This window comes from Amblyraja radiata, chromosome 9 (genome assembly GCF_010909765.2).
Source record: "Amblyraja radiata isolate CabotCenter1 chromosome 9, sAmbRad1.1.pri, whole genome shotgun sequence".
Lineage (NCBI taxonomy): Eukaryota > Metazoa > Chordata > Chondrichthyes > Rajiformes > Rajidae > Amblyraja > Amblyraja radiata.
Genome location: NC_045964.1, coordinates 62,166,334 through 62,186,230, shown reverse-complemented (window position 1 = coordinate 62,186,230; position 19,897 = coordinate 62,166,334). Strand labels below are relative to the sequence as shown.

Genomic DNA, 19,897 nt, shown 5'->3' with positions numbered 1-19,897 from the left:
CCATCACCGTGGAAACTTTTATTGCTGTTTATCAACATGAGGACCAAAGTTTTGCCAATGAAAGTCAAAGAAGCCAGTATGGGACTGAGAAACAAGACCAAACCTGGATTGCGGCCTCTCCCGCCTCACTCACAAACTCCTGGGCAGTTGGGGGCTATGCGTGAGTGGTGCAATATTGTGTTGGGGGAATGGGTGAGTGGTTGAATATTGCGGGGACCCGACTGGTCCCACTTAGTCTAGTAATAAAGAAAAATCCCCAAACACCTGTCCAACAGATCAGAAACACTCTTAAAGAGTCGGGTGTGGATTTATCAATGACCACTGTGAGGGAACCATTCATATAGATTCAAGAAGTTGGTGTAATGGTCTAGAATTTGGTTAATTGAATAATAAATATTGCAATTAATAAAATTATTTTAACCAACATGTTTATAAAATATTTTTTTCATCAGGCCACAACATTTACTCTAACATACTAGGCTTTCTGGGTGGTGTCTCATGGGCCATGTTGGTGGCAAGGACTTGCCAACTGTACCCCAATGCTGTTGCATCAACCCTAGTACACAAATTCTTCTTGGTTTTTTCAAAATGGTGAGTGTGGATTTCTGTGATTTCATGACATGTGCTTGTTAATATGTGGCATACTGAATTTCTTTGGTCATATGTGTAAATCTTTTGCTAAGAGTTAATGCAATTGAGGTGTTTGAAATGATAAAGGGATCCGATGGTGTAGGAAGGAACTGCAGATGCTGGTGTCAGGTGAAGGGGCCCGGCATGAAATGTCACTTCCTCTTCTCCAGAGATGCTGCCCAACCCGCTGAATTAATCCAGCATTTTGTCTTATCGGATGGGTTTAATGCTGGGAAATTATTTTCTCTCAGGCAAAGGTGGCAAAATCTTAAATTCGAGCTAGCAAATGAAATTGAACCGGAAACCATTTTTGTGCACAAAGTAAATGAACTGTGCAACCATATCTCTCCCCGGTGGATCAATATAAATTGAAGGCTCATACCAAGTTTTGTTCGGTTGTAGTATATGGTGAGGTTTGGAAATGGATGTGAGATGTAGATTATTCCTGTGCTTCAATGACCAAACGTGCTTAAGAGATTGAATGGTTAATTGCTGTGTTTTTATCTCTATCTTTGAGATTTTGTTTATTGCAATGGATGTTTGTGACCTGTGGGTTTATGCTTCACCCAAACATCCTTCTACCCCTTTCCTCTGATCTATCTATATACTATTAAAACTCTGTACCTGCCGCCTGCCGTCCGGCTGCCTTTCTGCCTTTCGATTCGTTCCATCGTGTGATGTCACAATGCCCAATACTCGCAGATGTCCAATCGGAATGGATCCATTTACATATACGGCTTCCGGCTGCATTTCTTCCTTTGATTCATTGCCACGCCGAATCCAGACGCACAATCGCCGAGATCTTTTCCATTTCGGTAGAGATTTCACTTTTCTTTCTAAGTATCCGCTCCTCATTACATTTCATCGTCTTTAAGTACACCTTTTTTAATAAAATCCTTCTCCCCTCCCCACCCCCACCCCCCAATATTTCAAAAATAAACTGGCTTCTCACCCATAGAAGCAGCCATTTCGGTAGACATTTCACTTTTCATTCCAACTATCCACTCCTCATTCGATTTCGTTATGTTTATGTCCACATTTTCCATTAAATCCTTCTTCCCCCCCCCCCCCCCCCCACTCACTCATTTTGTCGCCTCCTGCTGGCCAGCGACCATAACGGCTGCTGGCGCCCGCATCTCGCCTCAAAGACGCCATTTAAAACCAGCCGCACTGCTCATTCCTGAGCCGCTTGAGTTGGAGGACCACGTCTCCCGTGGGGGCTATGGGTAGGGAACGGCTGCATTGGGGGAGCAGACCCAACGGGTCTGCCCTTGGTCTAGTATACTCTATTCATTTGAGTTCAAAGTGCTTGTTTCTCTTGATCACACTTTTTTACACAATTCATGGACAATTTACCCATCTAGATCATGTTCTGGGCAGCGGTATGTTTGACAAATTTGCTATGATTTATTACTACCAGTATTTAGTGCTAGAATTTTGATCTTGTCCATAGATGGAAACTTCCATCTTTAAATATTCTGATTAACCTGGCTCACTACGTGTGATGTGTGTATGACAACAACCTGGCCCTTAACTCCAAGAAGACCAAGGAGCTCATTGTAGACTTCAGGAAGTCTAGGGGCGGCACGCAACCCCCCATCCACATCAACGGGACGGAGGTGGAACGTGTTTCCAGCTTCAGGTTCCTGGGGGTCAACATCTCCTATGACCTCTCTTGGACCCACAATACCTCAACTCTGGTCAAGAAGGCTCACCAGCGTCTCTTCTTCCTGAGGAGACTGGAAAAAGGTCCATCTGTCTCCTCAGATTCCGGTGAACTTCTACCGCTGCACCTTCGAGAGCATCCTTACCAACTGTATCACAGTATGGTATGGCAACTGCTCTGCCTCCGACCGGAAAGCACTGCAGAGGGTGGTGAAAATTGCCCAACGCATCACCGGTTCCTCGCTCCCCTCCATTGAGTGTCCAAAGCAAGCGTTGTCTGCGAAGGGCGCTCAGCATTGCCAAGGACTGCTCTCACCCCAACCATGGACTGTTTACCCTCCTACCATCCGGGAGGCGCTACAGGTCTCTCCGTTGCCAGACCAGCAGGTCCAGGAACAGCTTCTTCCCTGCGGCTGTCACACTACTCAACAATGTACCTCGGTGACTGCCAATCACACCCCCCCCCCCCCCCGGACACTCCTCCCACAGGAAAAACACTATGACTGTACGCATGTAAATAGATTTATTTATTGAAATCATATTCTATGTCGCTCTTCCAGGGAGATGCTAACTGCATTTCGTTGTCTCTGTACTGTACACTGACAATGACAATTAAAGTTGAATCTGAATCTGAATGTATCTCTATTTCCAAGTTTCTTGTGTTTGCAGATAGCTTTCTTACCAAGTGTATTTGGCTCGTTATTCTTCAAAAATATACCCACTTGGCTGTTTGATGCCTGTTTGCCAATTTAATTTAAGGAAACCCACATGTTGATTTGGCGGGATGTAATTTATTAAATAATTCGTTCTTTTGGATGTGGTGAAAATGACCACATAATATGTCTGAAGTTCATTTTAATTTTCTTGGGAAAATTAGTCTTCCTAACCTTAATTTGCATGATCAGACTTTAACTTCTACTTGTGCATATTTGTTTCGTATAATCAAGAATTTTTCTAGATATTAAGTGCAAATGAGGCTGCAGCAGCGGAGGAAAATTGACACCCTTCGAGGGGATATAGGAGAATAAACAAATGGAAGAAGTTTAAAAAAAAATTATGCATGATCATATTGACATCGCACATTTGTAGCTCGATGTCTTCCCTAAAATACAATGTAGATGCCCTTATGAAATGCGCTGACTGATAAATATCAGTGCTTTGTTTCTGCTGGCTTGGTATTTAATGTATTTGTTTTAACCATAAACTATCCATATTATATTTTGTTGATTTACATGTATACTAAATCCAAAGCATTGTAACAAAGTTGCAGTAAAGTATATCAGCTGGATCTTACGGTTGAAAAAAGTAATGTACAGATCTGCCCCATCAGTGCACAGTGGTTTAGAGCAGACTCGCTAAAAGCTCTGCGTGTGTATACGGGTTGTTCTCCTGCGTGTGATTGTGATCCAATTTCCAATCATTTGGAGTTGGCAATGTGAGTTGTCTATTGGCTGTTCCCAAGTGTTGGTTGTTAACAGCAGGTACTACTGTACTGGCAATCTAATCAGGACAAACCAAAATACAAATTAAGTGACCAAATCCAAATGTATTTAAATTTAATCAGTCTTAAAATTTGCGTGTGCCGATAATATATAACATATAATGAACCCTTGGTTGGGCAAGGTGAAGAGCAAAATATGCCCAAGTGGAGAAATCGATGGGTTTCCTTCACAATTCCATTTTGAGATTGTTTTTGCCTGGCAAAAGCCAGAAGATCTTTTTTTAATCACCAGGTGCGCCATTACTCTCAACTGCATGCACCTGTAAAAGATCTAACTGCCAGTAGAACTCGGCCCATCAGGCAGCATCTGTGGATGTAAAATGATTTCCTCCATTGCTGTCTAATCCGCTAGGTTTCTCCAGCAGTTTTTTGCTCGAGATTATTCAGCTGCTGTCTCTTGCGTCTCCTGTAAAAAGAATCTGTTGGTTAATTTGTACAAATACAATTACTGTAAACACTAAGATATGAAGCATGTTACTGAGTTACTCAATTACTGAGAAAGAAAGCTAATGATGTGCTTTCATCTGCTTGTATTTTGGTATTGGATTTGTGAACAATTAATAATCGTTTCTTTCTTGGCAGGGAATGGCCAAATCCTGTCTTGTTAAAACAACCGGAGGACTGCAATCTGAATTTGCCAGTGTGGGATCCACGGGTAGGTTTATAATGAGCTGTCAGCCTCGAGTGTGAGGGCATCAGTTCACTGTCCTCCACTGTCGTTCCGTGCCATTGCAGAAAGAGTCCGATCTGCTCTCGGCCTCTTGGAGTGGCACCTGATCCAATCAAGTCCCAGAATACTGCAGGGCTTCTAGCGGCCCACTCCACCCACGCCTCAATCCCGACAAAACGACCGCAAAGGTGCTATCCCTCGCCCCATCCGACCCGCTCAACCTTCCTGGCCCAGGGTGCCTTCAGCAGCTGACCTCTGGACATCCTGAACGTCTCAGGGTGGTAAGCTGCCAGCCCACTCGCCCATGCTGTTCCTTTCCTCTGTCTGCCACCGTTGCCATTTTAAAGATGAAATTACATCCTTGTAAAATTTAAGAAATTCACCCTCTACATCAATGACGACCAGTTAGTCCATGGTATACTGATAAGGTGTTACAACATTGGATTATTATCTTGTGTGTAGGTTAACCCAAGCGACAGATACCACCTCATGCCAATTATTACACCCGCCTACCCACAACAAAACTCGACATACAATGTCTCGGCATCTACACGGGCTGTAATGATGGAGGAGTTTAAGCAAGGCAAGTAATTTTACATTTTGGGTGGAAGCTTTTGTGCTGTGTTATATTAAACTTTTCCTAAGGCTTTGATCAGGCCTATTGGTCCTTCTGACGTATTGATTATAGAGTTAAGCAATCCTTTTGTTCCCACAGGTCTTTCGATCACAGATGAAATTTTAATGGGTAAAATGGAGTGGTCCAAACTCTTTGAGGCTCCAAACTTCTTTCAAAAGTACAAGTATGTATTCAATTACCTTTATGAGTAGGATATATGAGTAGGAGTTGGCGATATGCAGAGTACTGCCCTGCCGACTACAAATTCAGAAGTTTCAGAAGGTACATTGAGGGTTAGCTGCAATTTTGCTTGCAATTCAGGAAATGTGACACAGCTTCTCTTCCTGTCCCCAAGAGGAAAGAAGAAGTAAACGCTCCAAATCTTTTGTGATTCATTCCAAAGCTGCAAGTAGCCAAGTAGTAATATTTAAAATAAGTAGCAACATTGATTGTGCCAAGAAAGTTTTCCCTTTCAACCAGGTTGCTGGTGACCCATGTTCACTATGACCATTCAATATGAATGCCAACTTTGTAGTCCGACCTAATGTCATATTATTGCACTTGAACTCTGGGAGTTCACTTGACCTGTTAATTAATTTAAGATTTTGAATATTTTTTTACGTCCCCTTGAATACTTTCTTCGGACACCTAATGCCAAAATTCAGTAGTCTAGGAGCTACATTTATTATTAGGACATTTTTTCTGAATCTGCCACTGGATGGCGCATTCCACCTTCAAAATACCACATATGAGAATGCTTGTATATGATATTCCAAATGATTGTTGTCTATTTTCAAATGCATTAAAAATATTGATTTTTAATGTGCTGTGTCCTTTTGAGTTTTTCTGCACTGCAGTTCATTCAGGAATCACTTTTGTATAACTTTAGAAAATCATCCAATGCAGCAAATTATTTGACGATTCAGTCGCTAAAAATCACAAATTTTCAAATCAACACTTTGTTCCCCTGATGCATTTCCTGGCCCTGGGAATAGCTGTGCCATATGGGGCCACTAAGACTTGCTTTTGATTTGATCTTGTTTCTGTTCTGAGTTTAGCTAGCACACACCCTCTCAAAATGGGTTAGGAAAATCTGACCACAATTATGGATGCCAGGTGTATTAAATTGCTGCTGATGGGCATATGAATGGAACTTTACTGTGTTACCTGAAACAGAATGGCCTGGATGCACTGGTGCACGTTTATAAGGTCATCACTTTAATAAGGTGTTAGTATTTAACCCTTTAAAAAAAACGTGCATTAGTAAGGAATTGGTGCTTTCAGTAAACTATGGGCTTTGCCTTATATGCTGAAGTAGTTGTTTCATGTTTGTGGATTTGGATATTTAAATTGTAGGATCTTGCAACAGGCCAGATGATGATAAGCTGGTGAATCTGAAATTAGAAAAGTTGTGAATCTAGATGACTCCATCTACATTATTATCCAGTTTAAAAACATAGATGCACTTATAAATACAGTGCTGATAGAATTTTATAATCCTGGTATGTCCTGTGAGTTCATCTTTGACTAGGGTTGATATTGTTTTATTGAATTACGTTATCAGCCATATGATGATCAGCCATGATCATATCGAATGGCGGTGCAGGCTCGAAGGGCCGAATGGCCTACTCTTGCACCTATTTTCTATGTTTCTATGTTAGGTTTGGGCTGACTGAAATGATGGAAGTGTGCATGTATATAAAAGGTTTCTTTCCTGACAACTTAAATCATTTTAGAATTTTTTTAAATTGTCAGTAACTAAAACTGAAAAATGCGTATGACAGATGGCCTTAAACGTTATTCTGAAATTCAGTTATTGCTTAACTGGCACATCTTTTGAAGATGATTTAACCAGTTATTATTTAAGCTGTTTTTTTGGAGCTGGCAATCCTTGAATAGATCAGTGAAGAAAATCTTGTCAAAAAACAATAGTTTGTTATCCCCTGTTTTATGGGTTGTGGTTTTGTTCAGCGGAAGTAGATTAAAAAAGAAGTGTCTTGAGCTATTGTGATAAATATATTTTTGACCTAGCTTTGTGCAGTACTGTGCTTGTTTGGGCAGGTTATTTGGCAGTATGCTGGTGCCATAATAAATCAATTATGTTGCCATGAAGGATTATTACTTGCTTGTTGAAAAATACAATATTAAGATGGATTTCTTTCAAAATATTTATTTTAAGTGAGATTAGTGTTTAGGATCGGAATAATATTTTCCAACATGATTTGGCTCATCCTAAATGTGGTCTAACTATAAATTGCAGGCTAATGTGTAATATTGCTAACCTTGCCATAAGTGTATTCGTCTTCTCAATAAAAGCATTTTTCCTAGCAAAATGGTGGCATGTCTGTCTGTTACCAATTGTCATGAAATTCAAAATACAATTAGTAGACAGAAAATTAAACGACTTAAAATAAGATGAGTTTTAAATTCTCAGGGTATAACCAAAACTTTGCATAGCTCCAAGTTGAATTCTGTTCAGGCTTGAAGATAATATACTTGGACTGTGATAGTTCCCATTAAAATTGGCTCAGAGGTAAATATAAGATTGTCTAATAGCTTCTTATAGAATTGTGGTTTGGGTAGATTTATTGTCTTGGGTCACATTCATTGAATTTCAGTGAATAGTGTATATAACGGTCAATCTGGCTTTCATTTCAGATCTGTAGTTTATTTGTTTTGTAAGATTAAAACTAATGTAAAATTGCAAAGTAAGGAACTTTTATTTTATACGTTGAAAATACGACCGTTGATCTTCATAACTTCATTAGTTAATGTGCCCTAAAAGAAAAATAATGGAAATCTGAAACCAAACCTTGTGCATTGTGTAAGATTAGGGTTGAGCTAAACATTGATCTTCACCCCCTCTTCTTTCTCCTCTGCCCCACCATCAACCACAAATGGCTTATAATGCCGTAGCAGTCAAAACACTTGAACTATGTTTGGTTTGTGAACAATGTTTTTTTCCAATACACATCCCAGCCTATGACGAAAGAAGGTCTGAAGCTGAATGTCACTTGGTTAATTTCCTCAACTGTCTAGTTTCCTTTCAATCACTCCACTCCCCTCAAATAAGTCTGGGGAGAAATTGACCAGGAGATTGTTCCCACACTTGCTGGATAAGATACATAAGTTTGGTAATTTGTCATGGGCTTTGTTTGTCTCTCTCACACTATGTGCCTCTACCATGAGTTCCTATTTTAACGTGTGGTTGTGTTTTATTGGTTTAACTGCAGTCAGTGGTACTCTGAATATTCTCCTGCATTCCTAGTTCCAAATGAGTTTTGGTCATTATCATCCTAACTTTCATAAGTCATACCAAGAGTAGGCCCTGGGTTTAGACTATAATATGTGGGTGTGTGAACACAGTATGAATGCTCCAAGTGCACACGTTTCCGAAATACATTTTTGCCCTGGATATCTGTGATTTGGAATCGCCATGCTGGAGTGTAAGTTAGTGTTGGTCTGGATAGTTTGCAAACCTCGGTATCACTGCCAAAGTTGGCATTGTAACTAGTGTTGTCATGAAGCAGAATTCCAAGTGAAACGAGAAAATGAGAGTAAATGAAAACTGATCCTAGTGTCATAAGGAACTGGATTCTTGTGCAAAGCATAAAGTGCTGGAGGAACTCAATAGATCAGGCAGCATCCGAGGAGGGAATGGGCAGTTGATGTTTTGGGTCAGCACCCTTCTTCAGACTGATAATGGTAAGGAAGATAAAGCTAAAAAGAGAGATGGACTAAACAAAGCCTGGCATGTGATGCGTAAATACAGGGGGTGGGTGCGGGAGGGGGGGGGGGGAGAGAAGGAGGGGGGTCGAAGCTTGAATGTCCACTGGATGGAGTAAGTGACAAAGGGTTGAGTTGAAAAGGAGACAGGGTGTCAGAACTGAAGCTCTCCCGACAGTACAATGTACTTGCTATTGGAAAGAATGTAGGTAAATTCCATCAGTTGGAACCTTGCGTATGAAGCAATTTGAAGGGATAGAAGCAACTTGGAATAGATTCTATACTGTCGGATAAATTTTAATCATGGGCAGAAGTCCCAATGGAAACATGACCAAAGTGCTAGAAAGAGGATCCTTAACAGATTGAATGTACATTAAGAGAAAGGAGGTAGGATCAATGTTTGGAACTTGCGAAGAAGAGATCCATCCTAAGAAATTAGAGGTGTTCTGTTTCAATTGGCCTTGGCTGAAAGTTTCTAGGAAAAAGGGTTAATAGGATGGACATAAGGACTTCAAATAAATAATCGTGTGGCAGGTAATTCTGAATAAATAACATTGAAAACAGAGAAATTGTGTATTAAAACAGCTAAAGAATAAACAAAAAATGTAATTAAATCAGGAGGGAGAAAGTAGCGAGCATCTAAAACTGGTTATGTGTCCCAAGTAAGTGCATACAGAAAGTAAAGAGTACAAAGTAAAGGACTGATTTGTTGGCAAAAAATCAATATATAGTAGATGCATGACATACTTGTTAGCATATCTTTTAATTGATTTTGGAGTTTTACTGACAACTGTTAAGCTAACAAAATAGTTAATTATTTTCTCCAGCTCCTTTCTTGAATAGGGCTGTGACATTGACCACATTCCAATCCATTGCAAATATACACTATTACAAGGAATTTTACAAGATCGCCCCCTGTGCATTCATAACCTCAGTAACCAAGTTCTTTCAGGACCATTGTTTGCATGTCGATAGTTCAGTGGTCTGTCAATTTAAGCTATACAAAGGATGTCATTAAATTGGAAAAAGGACAAGAAAAACCTCTGGGTCAGGCAGGTTTGAGATGAGGAGAGGCTGAAAAGGCTTTTTCTCTTTTTTTTCCTGGGGTATAGAAGGCTGAGGTGTGACCTTGTAGAGTTTATAAAATAACGGATGTGGATAAGGTGAATAGCCAGTGTTTTCCCCAGTGGTAGTGGAGTCTACAACAGCTAAAGAGCATAGGGTTGTAAGGAAGAATAGGGACCCGAGTGGCAACATTTTCACAAAGGATGTTGCCTAAATGGAAGGAGCTTCCAGAGGAACTGTTAAAAGACACTTAGATGGGAAAGATTTTTTTTTGGGGGGGGGGGTACGGGCCAAGTATAAGCAAGCTGGACTAGTTAGGTTGGGCATCTTGGTCAGAGAGGGCTAGTTGGGCTAAAGGGCTTGTTTTCATGTCTCGCCCGATGATTTGAGTCCCATTAATTACTCCAGTACTTTATTAATTCTTCTTCATCACTGGTAAGTTTAGTCTTTTGTGAATAAAGCTATGAAAATAGTTTATTACCTCAACTACTATGTTCCCTATATTTCTTCTGCCTTGTCTCTTGGGGTCTCGGAATTACATGTATCTGTTTACACAATTGTAAGCAGCTCTTAAAATCTACTTTTCTTTCTACATTACTAATTTTCTATATTTTTTGTTGTCATTTGTAGATTTCTAGAGCATTGTTAGGTTTAAACTTGCCAATATTTCCCCTTTTAATCTAATGGTACCCTTAATCTGTTTTTCATGGAGATTTAAGTTCTCTATGAAAAATTTTGCCTTTATGTAATATTACTTGAAATGCCTTCCTTCGTGGCAGACCATCTTCAGCTAATTTCCCAATATTCCTACAGTCGGCCTACTAATTTTTTCGTAATTTAAAAAATCGAGCATCCAACAGTTGTTGCGCTCAAACTTGACACCTGCAACTCCCTCTTTGATGGGAGTTCCATTACATGGAAAAACGCTTCATCCTGCGATTTTCCGTAACACGAGGCCACGCCCTCTGTGCAAGCATCAAGCAACGAGCTGAAATAAAATGGTTTGTTCCACAAATTCTGAGAACAAATTTTATTCATTTATGTGAAAATTTTGGTTGTAGTTTGTGAATTCCATACCACAAATGGCCACAATGAGGGGGTTTGCCTGTATAAATTCTAAATTACTGCACATTTCTCCTTGCTGTGAGATTGCCAGTTGCCTCCGTTGCATTAGACAAACAATATTCGCCTATTGCAAATTCATTCTCAACCTGTCCTCAAAGCTGCCTTCACCATTTTGAATTGGATCATTATTTATGGAGTTCATGATTTGATCATTATTTAAGTTCGCAGTTATCGTCACCTGTTATATCCCCATCTTTCTGTGTAAGGGTGTCTATTGGTGGGGGTGGGTATGTGGAAGTCTTGGTGATTAGGGATGAAATTCAATTAAGAACAGACTACAAGGAAAGGTAAGTGAGCAAATCAAAATGCTATGGGCAGAGTTAAGAAATAGTATTTAAGACACTAGTATGAGTTGTACTGTAGGTCGCCTGTAGCATTTTGTCAGGCGTAAAGTGTACTAGTCCAGAGATTAAATAAGTTTACAGAAAAGACATGCGATTGATTTAATACTGCATGAGATTGTAATAATTAGACAAAGCCATATCAAAAATATAAAGTTGAGCTTTCTTGAGTTTATTGCGAGTAGTGTTGTGACTGTTCTCGAACCAGCAATGTTAAATTTGATAATGATTAGTGCACTAGATTCATTAAGCAATCAAACAGTGCATGCACATGCATCAGTGAACATAAAGTTACATGGGGTGACAATTGTTCAGTGGAGTTGTCGCAAATCAGCCCTGATCACAAAAAGCAGTCCATCAAAATTGTTGTCGACAGTCATTATGTTAATATTTTTGTGTCTTGTCACAATCTACAGTTATGTAACCACTCTGGTATCTTTTCAGACTTTGATCCCTCTTCATTGTTACTCTTGTGGAAGATTTTAGAAGGCATGATGATCCTTGCTTCTCTCCCTCTACTATCGCAATAAAACAAAGAAAAATGCTGGGTACATTCACCCTGGGTGACATCTGTAGATAAAGTAAAACAAAACTAGCTATCCATGGCATCAATCTTTCATCAGTTTGTACCGTTTTCTGTAATTACTGGAGATTTGTGATATACAATTCCTTTAGCCCTGTTTCACCATTTGGTAAGACCATGGTTTTATCTTCATCTTGGCTTTGATCTCTTCCGTGTTCTGAATCAATTGATCTCGGCCTTGATTGTTTAAGATGACTAATTCACAACTTTGGATAAAATACAACCTTAATTGACCAACCTCAGATTCTGAGATTATACTCTTTTTATTCTTAACTCTATAGACAGATTAACCTGCCCTTCAACATCTATCCTCAGAATCTTTTCTGATGAAACCACTTCTATGACTTTAGTGTGAGAGTGAGAGCCTGTCTCTTATAACAGACAATAATTTACCATGGCAAAAGAAAAACAGCACAGCAGTAGTGTTTGAAAGAGGAAACTGAATCACTTGTGGACTCTCTTGTCAATTGGTTCCCCCAATATTTAGGTGTGCTTCTTCGGAAGGTTACAGTTGTGATCTTTTTTTGATTTTTTTTTAGTCGCCTTAGTTACAATGTGACTACAAATTTTATCTGTATCTGGTTATCTGTTTTGTGTCTCAATCAGTGAGTGCTTTATGAAATGTGTTTTTAATTTGGTTACTTTTATACTATATCCTATTCCATTGTTTACTGGGATTTTGTTGAGGAATTGTTGATTTAATTTATTTTCCCCAAAGTTACTTTCCACTGGAAACGTAATACGGTCCTCAATCTTTTTCTACTCGTCCTTCTGTAGCAAATCAAAAAGAAATGACGCTGATTAAGTAGGTAACTTTCTTTTTAGAACAATGAAGAGAGCTAGGAGCAATAATGTGAAAGTAGTCATGCACACGTGTTCATCCTTAGTTCTTGTTTTGTTTATTTCACGCTAGTTTTCGGGCAGATGTGTCCAGTGGTATTACGTCAGCCTTGGTTATATGCCAGTGATAAGAGTAAAAATTAGTTGACCTTCCTACCTCTACTATTGATTTGAAGTTGAAGCCTGGGACTAATTTCTGCCTCATTTGCTATTTCTACCTTTTCTTCCCCCCCCTTCCTCACGTCTTTATACTGGTTTCTCCCCCCCCCCCTTCCTCTTTCAGTCCAGATGAAGGGTCCTGATCCCAAACGTCGATTGTCTATTTCCCTCCACAGATGCTGCCTGACTTACTGAGTTCCTCCAACAGAATTATTGTTGCACTAATTTTTACCACTTCAACTAATTCTGATGCTTTTTTATTTTGATAGCAGTATTCATGATGCACAGTAATGGTTAAATCAATCCTATTGTAACATGGAACATAGAACAGTACTGCTCACGAACAGGCCCTTAGGCCCACAATGTCTGTGCCGAATATGATGCCAAGACCGATTTTTATCTTCCTGCTCGTGATCCATGTCCCTCCATTTCCTGCCTGTCCATGTGTCTTATCAAAAGTCTCTTAAATGCCTCTATCGTGTCTCTCGCCCTTTGTGTAAAAGAGAATGTGCCCCTCACATCTTTTAAACTTTGCCCTTCTCACCTTAACTCGCGTTGTCATCAGTTATGATAGTTGCATAGTAATTCGTAGGTTGGAACAAGTGTTGGCATTTTCCTTTAAGTGGACCCTCCATGGTGTTGTTTGTTTTGTAATGTCTGAAACATTGTGCATGTCTTGTGCATCTGCTTTGAAACTTGACATGACTAATTGCCATTTTGGGTTTGGAAGCCACAAAGCAGTATTGGACTTGTAACCTCGATAGTTATAATAAAAGAGCTTGTGAATATGTAGAATTTTTCTGTTTACTTGGTTAAATGGTCCAGTGTAACTCCGGCGGGCGTAGGTGTTTATTTTGTATTGCTTTGTTCCCTTGGTTATCCAATAACATGGGGTGAAAATGACAGACATCATCGCTACGAAAGCCGCATCAACATTTTATGAAAGGGAGAACGGTCATCAAGTTGAGGTTGACCGATCAAAATAATCAAAGGACGAAATCCCAGCCTCGCTCAAGTGGCTCCAGCTGGGTGCCTGTTCTCTGGATGGAAAACAAGGATGCATTCTCCCGGGTTCCTCTGAAGTCAGTGCCTTTTGTAACACAACATGATATCTGGTGTGCTGTCAGAATACACTCATGGCTGAAAACCAAACGTTGAAAGAAAAATGATTTTGCCCAATTTTGCAAATACATTTGTGAATCATTGTGTGTTAAGTTTTCTGCTGAATTGGTGCTTGCTGCTCAGATACATGTGTTATGCTTGTGGCAAGTTAGTGATTTTAAAAACAATTTGGACTAAGTTATGTTAGTCTCAAAGGTTTCAACTTCAGCTCAGTCTTTTTCCTGCTCGCAGGAGTTAAACAATTACCAAACACGTCAGTGCCCAGCTAAACAGTGTACAAATTGGTAGAAGGATAACTTGCAGGTGGATGGGTCATGAATTTTGATCTGTGGTTTGTTACCCTAATTGTTTAGTTTAGTGATCTGCTTTAATGCAATGTGTATGTAGATTAAGTTTTTTTTTTTAAATGACTTTAATTATTGGATGTGACTTATTCAGTTTGTCATTGCTACTTTAGTAACTGATGCTCAATACCAAGGTTATTATATTACTGGTGATGAACCAATTTCAATGAAGAAAAGCAATTGTTGACTAATAAATGAATGATCGTGTGTGATCAGTTGCACTAAATGAGGATTGATGTAACAGATTTAAATTTTCATTAAATTTAACTATTACAGTACCTTACAAAATTGTTAAGGGGGACACCAAGCTAGTACCTTGAGGAAAGGTTAAAGTTCTTCTACAACTTTGACCTCCTGTGACATGAGGTGAAAATGTTGCTAGTGTCCCACCGTAGTGGACTATGATGAAGCACCATCAATGTGGTGGTTTGTTACTCTTCATGGAAAATGGTTTCACTGATCTGTGAAACTCCTTTCCACAAAGTTCCTTTAACCAAAAAACAATTGTGTTTAGATCCTAATAGCAGTCCACAGTTGGAAGTTCAAATCCATTGCCATCCATAATAGTTGGAGGTTCAAATCCATTGCAAGACGTCACAAAATCTTGACGTTCTCAAAGGAGATATAGTTCAATTTGAAACCTAAAACCCAGAATTAAACGGTGTTCCCGATGTTGGGGGAGTCCAGAACCATGGGCCACAGTTTAAGAATAAGGGGTAGGCCATTTAGAACGGAGATGAGGAAAAGCTTTTTCAACCAGTTGTGAATCTGTGGAATTCTCTGCTTCAGAAGGAAGTGGAGGCCAATTCTCTGGATGCTTTCTAGAGAGAGTTAGATAGAGCTCTTAAAGATAGCGGAGTCATGGGATATGGTGAGAAGGCAGGAACGGGGTACTGAATGTGGATGATCAGCATGATCACAGTGAATGGCGGTGCTGGCTCGAAGAGCCGAATGGCCTACCCCTGCACCTATTGTCTATTAACCTGAGAAATCAAAGCAACAGAATAGAATTTTCAACCATAATTTTTTTTTTTTAATGTAGAAAAGGTATGTAAATTGGAGGTGAATTAAACTATAAAGTAAATTGAAGAGCGGCGAGTATTACACACCATGGCTGTGGTACTTTAAAAAAAAAAAAAAAAAAAAAATTAATTCTAAGCACAAAATAATTTTATGTCCTCTCCATTTCAAAGGCATTATATTGTGCTGCTGGCGAGTGCTCCAACGGAGAAACAGCACTTGGAGTGGTAAGTAATGGAGACTTAAAATAAACAGTGTTGTTGGATATGATTATGCCATGACGGATCAAATACTATTGGGGAATTTTCTCATTACTTTCACCACAGAGTTTAGGTTCAACACTGGTGTTAAAATGGTGGTCAACATCATGTGACTTGTCACATTTAGCTTTTCACATTAATTATGGCTATTTTCTTTACCTCTGAGACAGCGAGTGAAACCATTGAACCACACAGCAAAGTAAATCGGAAAGAATAGGAAAGAACATATGAAATGTCTTAGACACAAAATGCTGGAGTAACTAAGCGGGACAGGCAGCATCTCTGGATAGAAGGAATGGGTGACATTTTGAGACCCTTTTTCAATCATGATGAAATATCTTGTGGTATTAGAGGTCCTTGGTGAGCATGAATTTATAAAATATGAAGGCACAAGCATGGTGCCCAGAAGAACAAGTTGAGCTTGAGATTTTAGTTGAATGTCAAATATGACACATTTTTACAATAAGTGTTTCATTCTGAGTGTATCTCCTGCACCTTGTATTGCTTCAAGGCAAAGGGTTGGTGGTTTTCCAATGCGCATTGGTTTAGCTTAGACCAAATTATGCTTGATAATCACATATGATTGCAGAAATTGGTGCATACCACAGTAACCCATAGTATTTGAAGCATTATGTTATGTAAAAGGCATGATATGGTTTGATATACAGTGCCCTCCATAATGTTTGGGACAACGATCCATCATTTATTTATTGGCCTCTGTACTCCACAGATTGACATTTGTAATAGAAAAATATCACATGTGGTTAAAGTGCACATTGTCAGATTTTATTAAAGTCCATTTTTTATACATTTTGGATTCACCATGTAGAAATTACAGCTGTGTTTATAGAAAAATCCCCAAACACCTGTCCAACAGATCAGAAACACTCTTCAGGAGTCGGGAGTGGATTTGTCAATGACCACTGTCCGCAGAAGACTTTATGAACAGAAATACAGAGGCTACACTGCAAGATGCAAACCACTAGTTAGCTGCAAAAATAGGATGGCCAGGTTACAGTTTGCCAAGAAGTACTTAAAAGAGCAACCACAGTTCTGGGAAAAGGTCTTGTGGACAGATGAGAAGAAGATTAACTTATATCAGAGTGATGGCAAGTATGGAGGAGAGAAGGGACTGCCCAAAATCCAAAGCATAAACACGATGGTGGGTGTATTATGGCCTGGGCATGTATGGCTGCTGAAGGTACTGGCTCACTTATCTTCATTGATGATACAACTGCTGATGGTAGTAGCATAATGAATTCTGAGGTGTACAGACACATCCTATCTGCTCAAGTTCATGCAAATGCCTCAAAACTCATTGGCCAGCGGTTCATTCTACAGCAAGACAATGATCCCAAACATACTGCTAATGCAACAAAGGAGTTTTTAAAAGCTTAAAAATTTGTCATTTCTTGAGTTGCCAAGTCAATCATCCGATCTGAACCCAACTGTGCATGTCTTTTATATGCTGAAGAGAATACTGAAGGGGACTAGCCTCCAAAATAAGCATAAGCTAAAGATGGCTGCAATACAGGCCTGGCAGAGCATCACCAGAGTAGACACCCAGCAACTGGTGATGTCCATGAATCGCAGACTTCAAGAAGTCATTGCATGCAAAGGATATGCAACAAAATACTAAACATGACTACTTTCATTCACATGACATTGCTGTGTCCCAAACATTATGGCGCCCTGAAATGGGGGGGAATATGTGTAAACACTGCTGTAATTTCTACATGGTGAAACCAAAATGTGTAAAAATGGCATTTATTAAAATCTGACAATTTGCAGTTTAACCATTTTGTGATTTTTTTTAATATTACAAATCTCAAATTGTGGAGTACAGAGGCAAATAAATAAATGATGGGTCTTTGTCGCAAATGTTATGGATGGCACTGTAAATGCAGGCTTGTTATTACTCTATCACTGTTATATTTAGTTCCTCATGTGTCAGGGATGGTCCATCTTTTTAGGTAGGTTGAAGAAAAATAGTTCAGATCTTTCAAAGTGCACTGCTATATGTTGTTTTATGGAGTTCTTCATTTATTAACTTTTTTTAATTTTAGGGTAGGATTGGTGGAATCCAAAATCCGAATTCTAATAAGCAGCTTAGAAAAGAATGAGTTCATCACTCTGGCTCATGTTAATCCGCAATCATTCCCAGCTCCAAAGGACAATCCTGAGAAGTAAGTAATCTCACCTTTTTGTAATTTGCGTTTTTGGGATTGTAATTTGGTTTGCTTCAAGTGGTTGCTAAACTACGGACAGACCCAAGAGCGGCCTTGCAGTGCTAAAGAGGGTGTATTTTCCCCCCTCAAACTGCCTTCATGTTGTACATACCTTACTTTTGTAATGCTCATGTATCCCACTACAAATTTTTTTTTTCAGAGATGAATTCAGTACTATGTGGGTCATTGGGATAGTCTTTAAGAAAGTGGAAAACAGTGAGAACCTGAGTGTTGACTTGACATACGATATTCAATCTTTCACAGATACTGGTAAGAGCCATTTGCTTTCTTAAGCATTGATACAAAATTAATTAGTCGTATCTTGTAAAATAATATGCCCTTTCCATACAGATAAGTCTTAGGAGAAAATGCACAAGACTAACCTTGATTAGAGCTATGTAACTCTGAAACAGGCCATTTGTTCCAACATCTGTGCCAACCAACATATCTATCTGATCTAGTCCCATCTGCTTGCATTTGGGCCCTAGCTCTCCAAACTGCCATCCATTTACCCCTCTGAACGCCTTTTGAACATTGTATCATGCCCACCTCTACAACTTCCTCTGGCAATTTGTTCTATGTCGCCACCAACCTTTCCCTTCGGAGCCCTTTTAAACCTTTCCTCACCTTAAATCTATGCCTTCTGGTTTTAGATTCCCCTATGCTGGCACAAATACCTTGATCCTGACATATAACCCTTGGGTTTTTGTATACTTGTCTAAAGTCACCCTTAAGCCTCTAGCTTAAAGGAGAAAAAGTCTCAGTCTACCCAATCTCCCCATATAACTGAAACCCTAAATTCCTGGTAACATCCTTGTGATTTTTGTTTTGCCTGTGCACGTACCAAATGAATGATATCCTTCCTATATAGCTGGGCAACTGGACCTGCTCACAATGCGCTCACCAACTGATGTTTGTTAATTGATATTTGTGTAAAATTCTGTTTATCTGCAGTTAAAATGCATGAACTGCTGTGGGAGTAGCCATTTTGTAATAGTGGGCCCTCAACATTGTTCCGGTGGTCTGTGTTTGGATCTGGCTATGCTTCAGTCAAAATAGTTTATTGTCCTGCAAGCCAAAAAATTATTCACTCATGTTACGTGTGTCATAGAGACGTTTCTAGTTTTGCTGCAGAGCTGGTTTTGAAGGTCATATCATGGTCATGCCGACTCAGGATTGATTTGTAGCATTCACCTGAACCAGATGTTCTCATCCTTCCTGAATCTTCAAACCATTTTGGTTTCAATCCAATCCTTTCAACTTTGTGTTCCCTTAACGGTAACTGTGGTTTCAGTCTCAACTCTAAATTATTGAATCAGTTATAAAAAAGAGTAAGAAAGAGCCAAGAGTTGAAGTTGGGCCGCTAGAGAATGATGCAGAAGAAGTGATAATGGGGAATAAAGAAATGGCCGAGGAGTTGAATAACTTTTTTGCATCAGTCTTCACAGTGGAAGACACCAGCAACGTGCCTGAAATTCAAGTCAGAGGGTGGAAGTTAGTGGTGTGGCTATTTCAATAGACAATAGGGGCTGGAGTAGGCCATTCGGCCCTTTGAGCCAGCACCGCCATTCATTGTGATCATGGCTGATCATCCCCAATCAATACCCCGTTCCTGCCTTCTCCCCATATCCCCATGACTCCGCTATCTTTAAGAGCCCTATCAAGCTCTCTTGAAAGTATCCAGAGAACCGGCCTCCACCACCCTCTGAGGCGGAGAATTCCACAGACTCACAACTCTCTGTGAGAAAAAATGTTTCCTCGTCTCCGTTCTAAATGGCTTACCCCTTATTCTTAAACTGTGACCCCCAGTTCTGGACTACCCCGACATCGGGAACATGTTTCCTGCCTCTAGCGTGTCCAAACCCTTAACAATCTTATATGTTTCAATGAGATCTCCTCTCATCCTTCTAAACTCCAGAGTGTACAAGCCCAGCCGCTCCATTCTCTCAGCATATGACAGTCCCGCCATCCTGGGAATTAACCTTGTAAACCTACGCTGCAC

The 19,897-nt window shown here is 39.7% G+C and overlaps 1 protein-coding gene across 3 annotated transcripts in view; it reads left to right on the top strand.

Moving 5' to 3' along the window:
• papola (poly(A) polymerase alpha) overlaps positions 1–19,897 on the top strand; it is a 67,177-nt gene that overhangs the window by 33,859 nt on the left and 13,421 nt on the right. For 2 of the 3 annotated variants that reach the window (XM_033027605.1, XM_033027606.1), the window contains exons 9-15: positions 453–591; positions 4,379–4,451; positions 4,929–5,049; positions 5,182–5,266; positions 15,581–15,634; positions 17,734–17,853; positions 18,056–18,165. In XM_033027605.1, coding sequence (XP_032883496.1) covers positions 453–591; positions 4,379–4,451; positions 4,929–5,049; positions 5,182–5,266; positions 15,581–15,634; positions 17,734–17,853; positions 18,056–18,165 — 702 coding nt within the window. Of the gene's footprint in view, positions 1–452; positions 596–4,378; positions 4,452–4,928; positions 5,050–5,181; positions 5,267–15,580; positions 15,635–17,733; positions 17,854–18,055; positions 18,166–19,897 lie in introns of those variants that run through there. The other variant, XM_033027607.1, reaches the window with a different exon arrangement.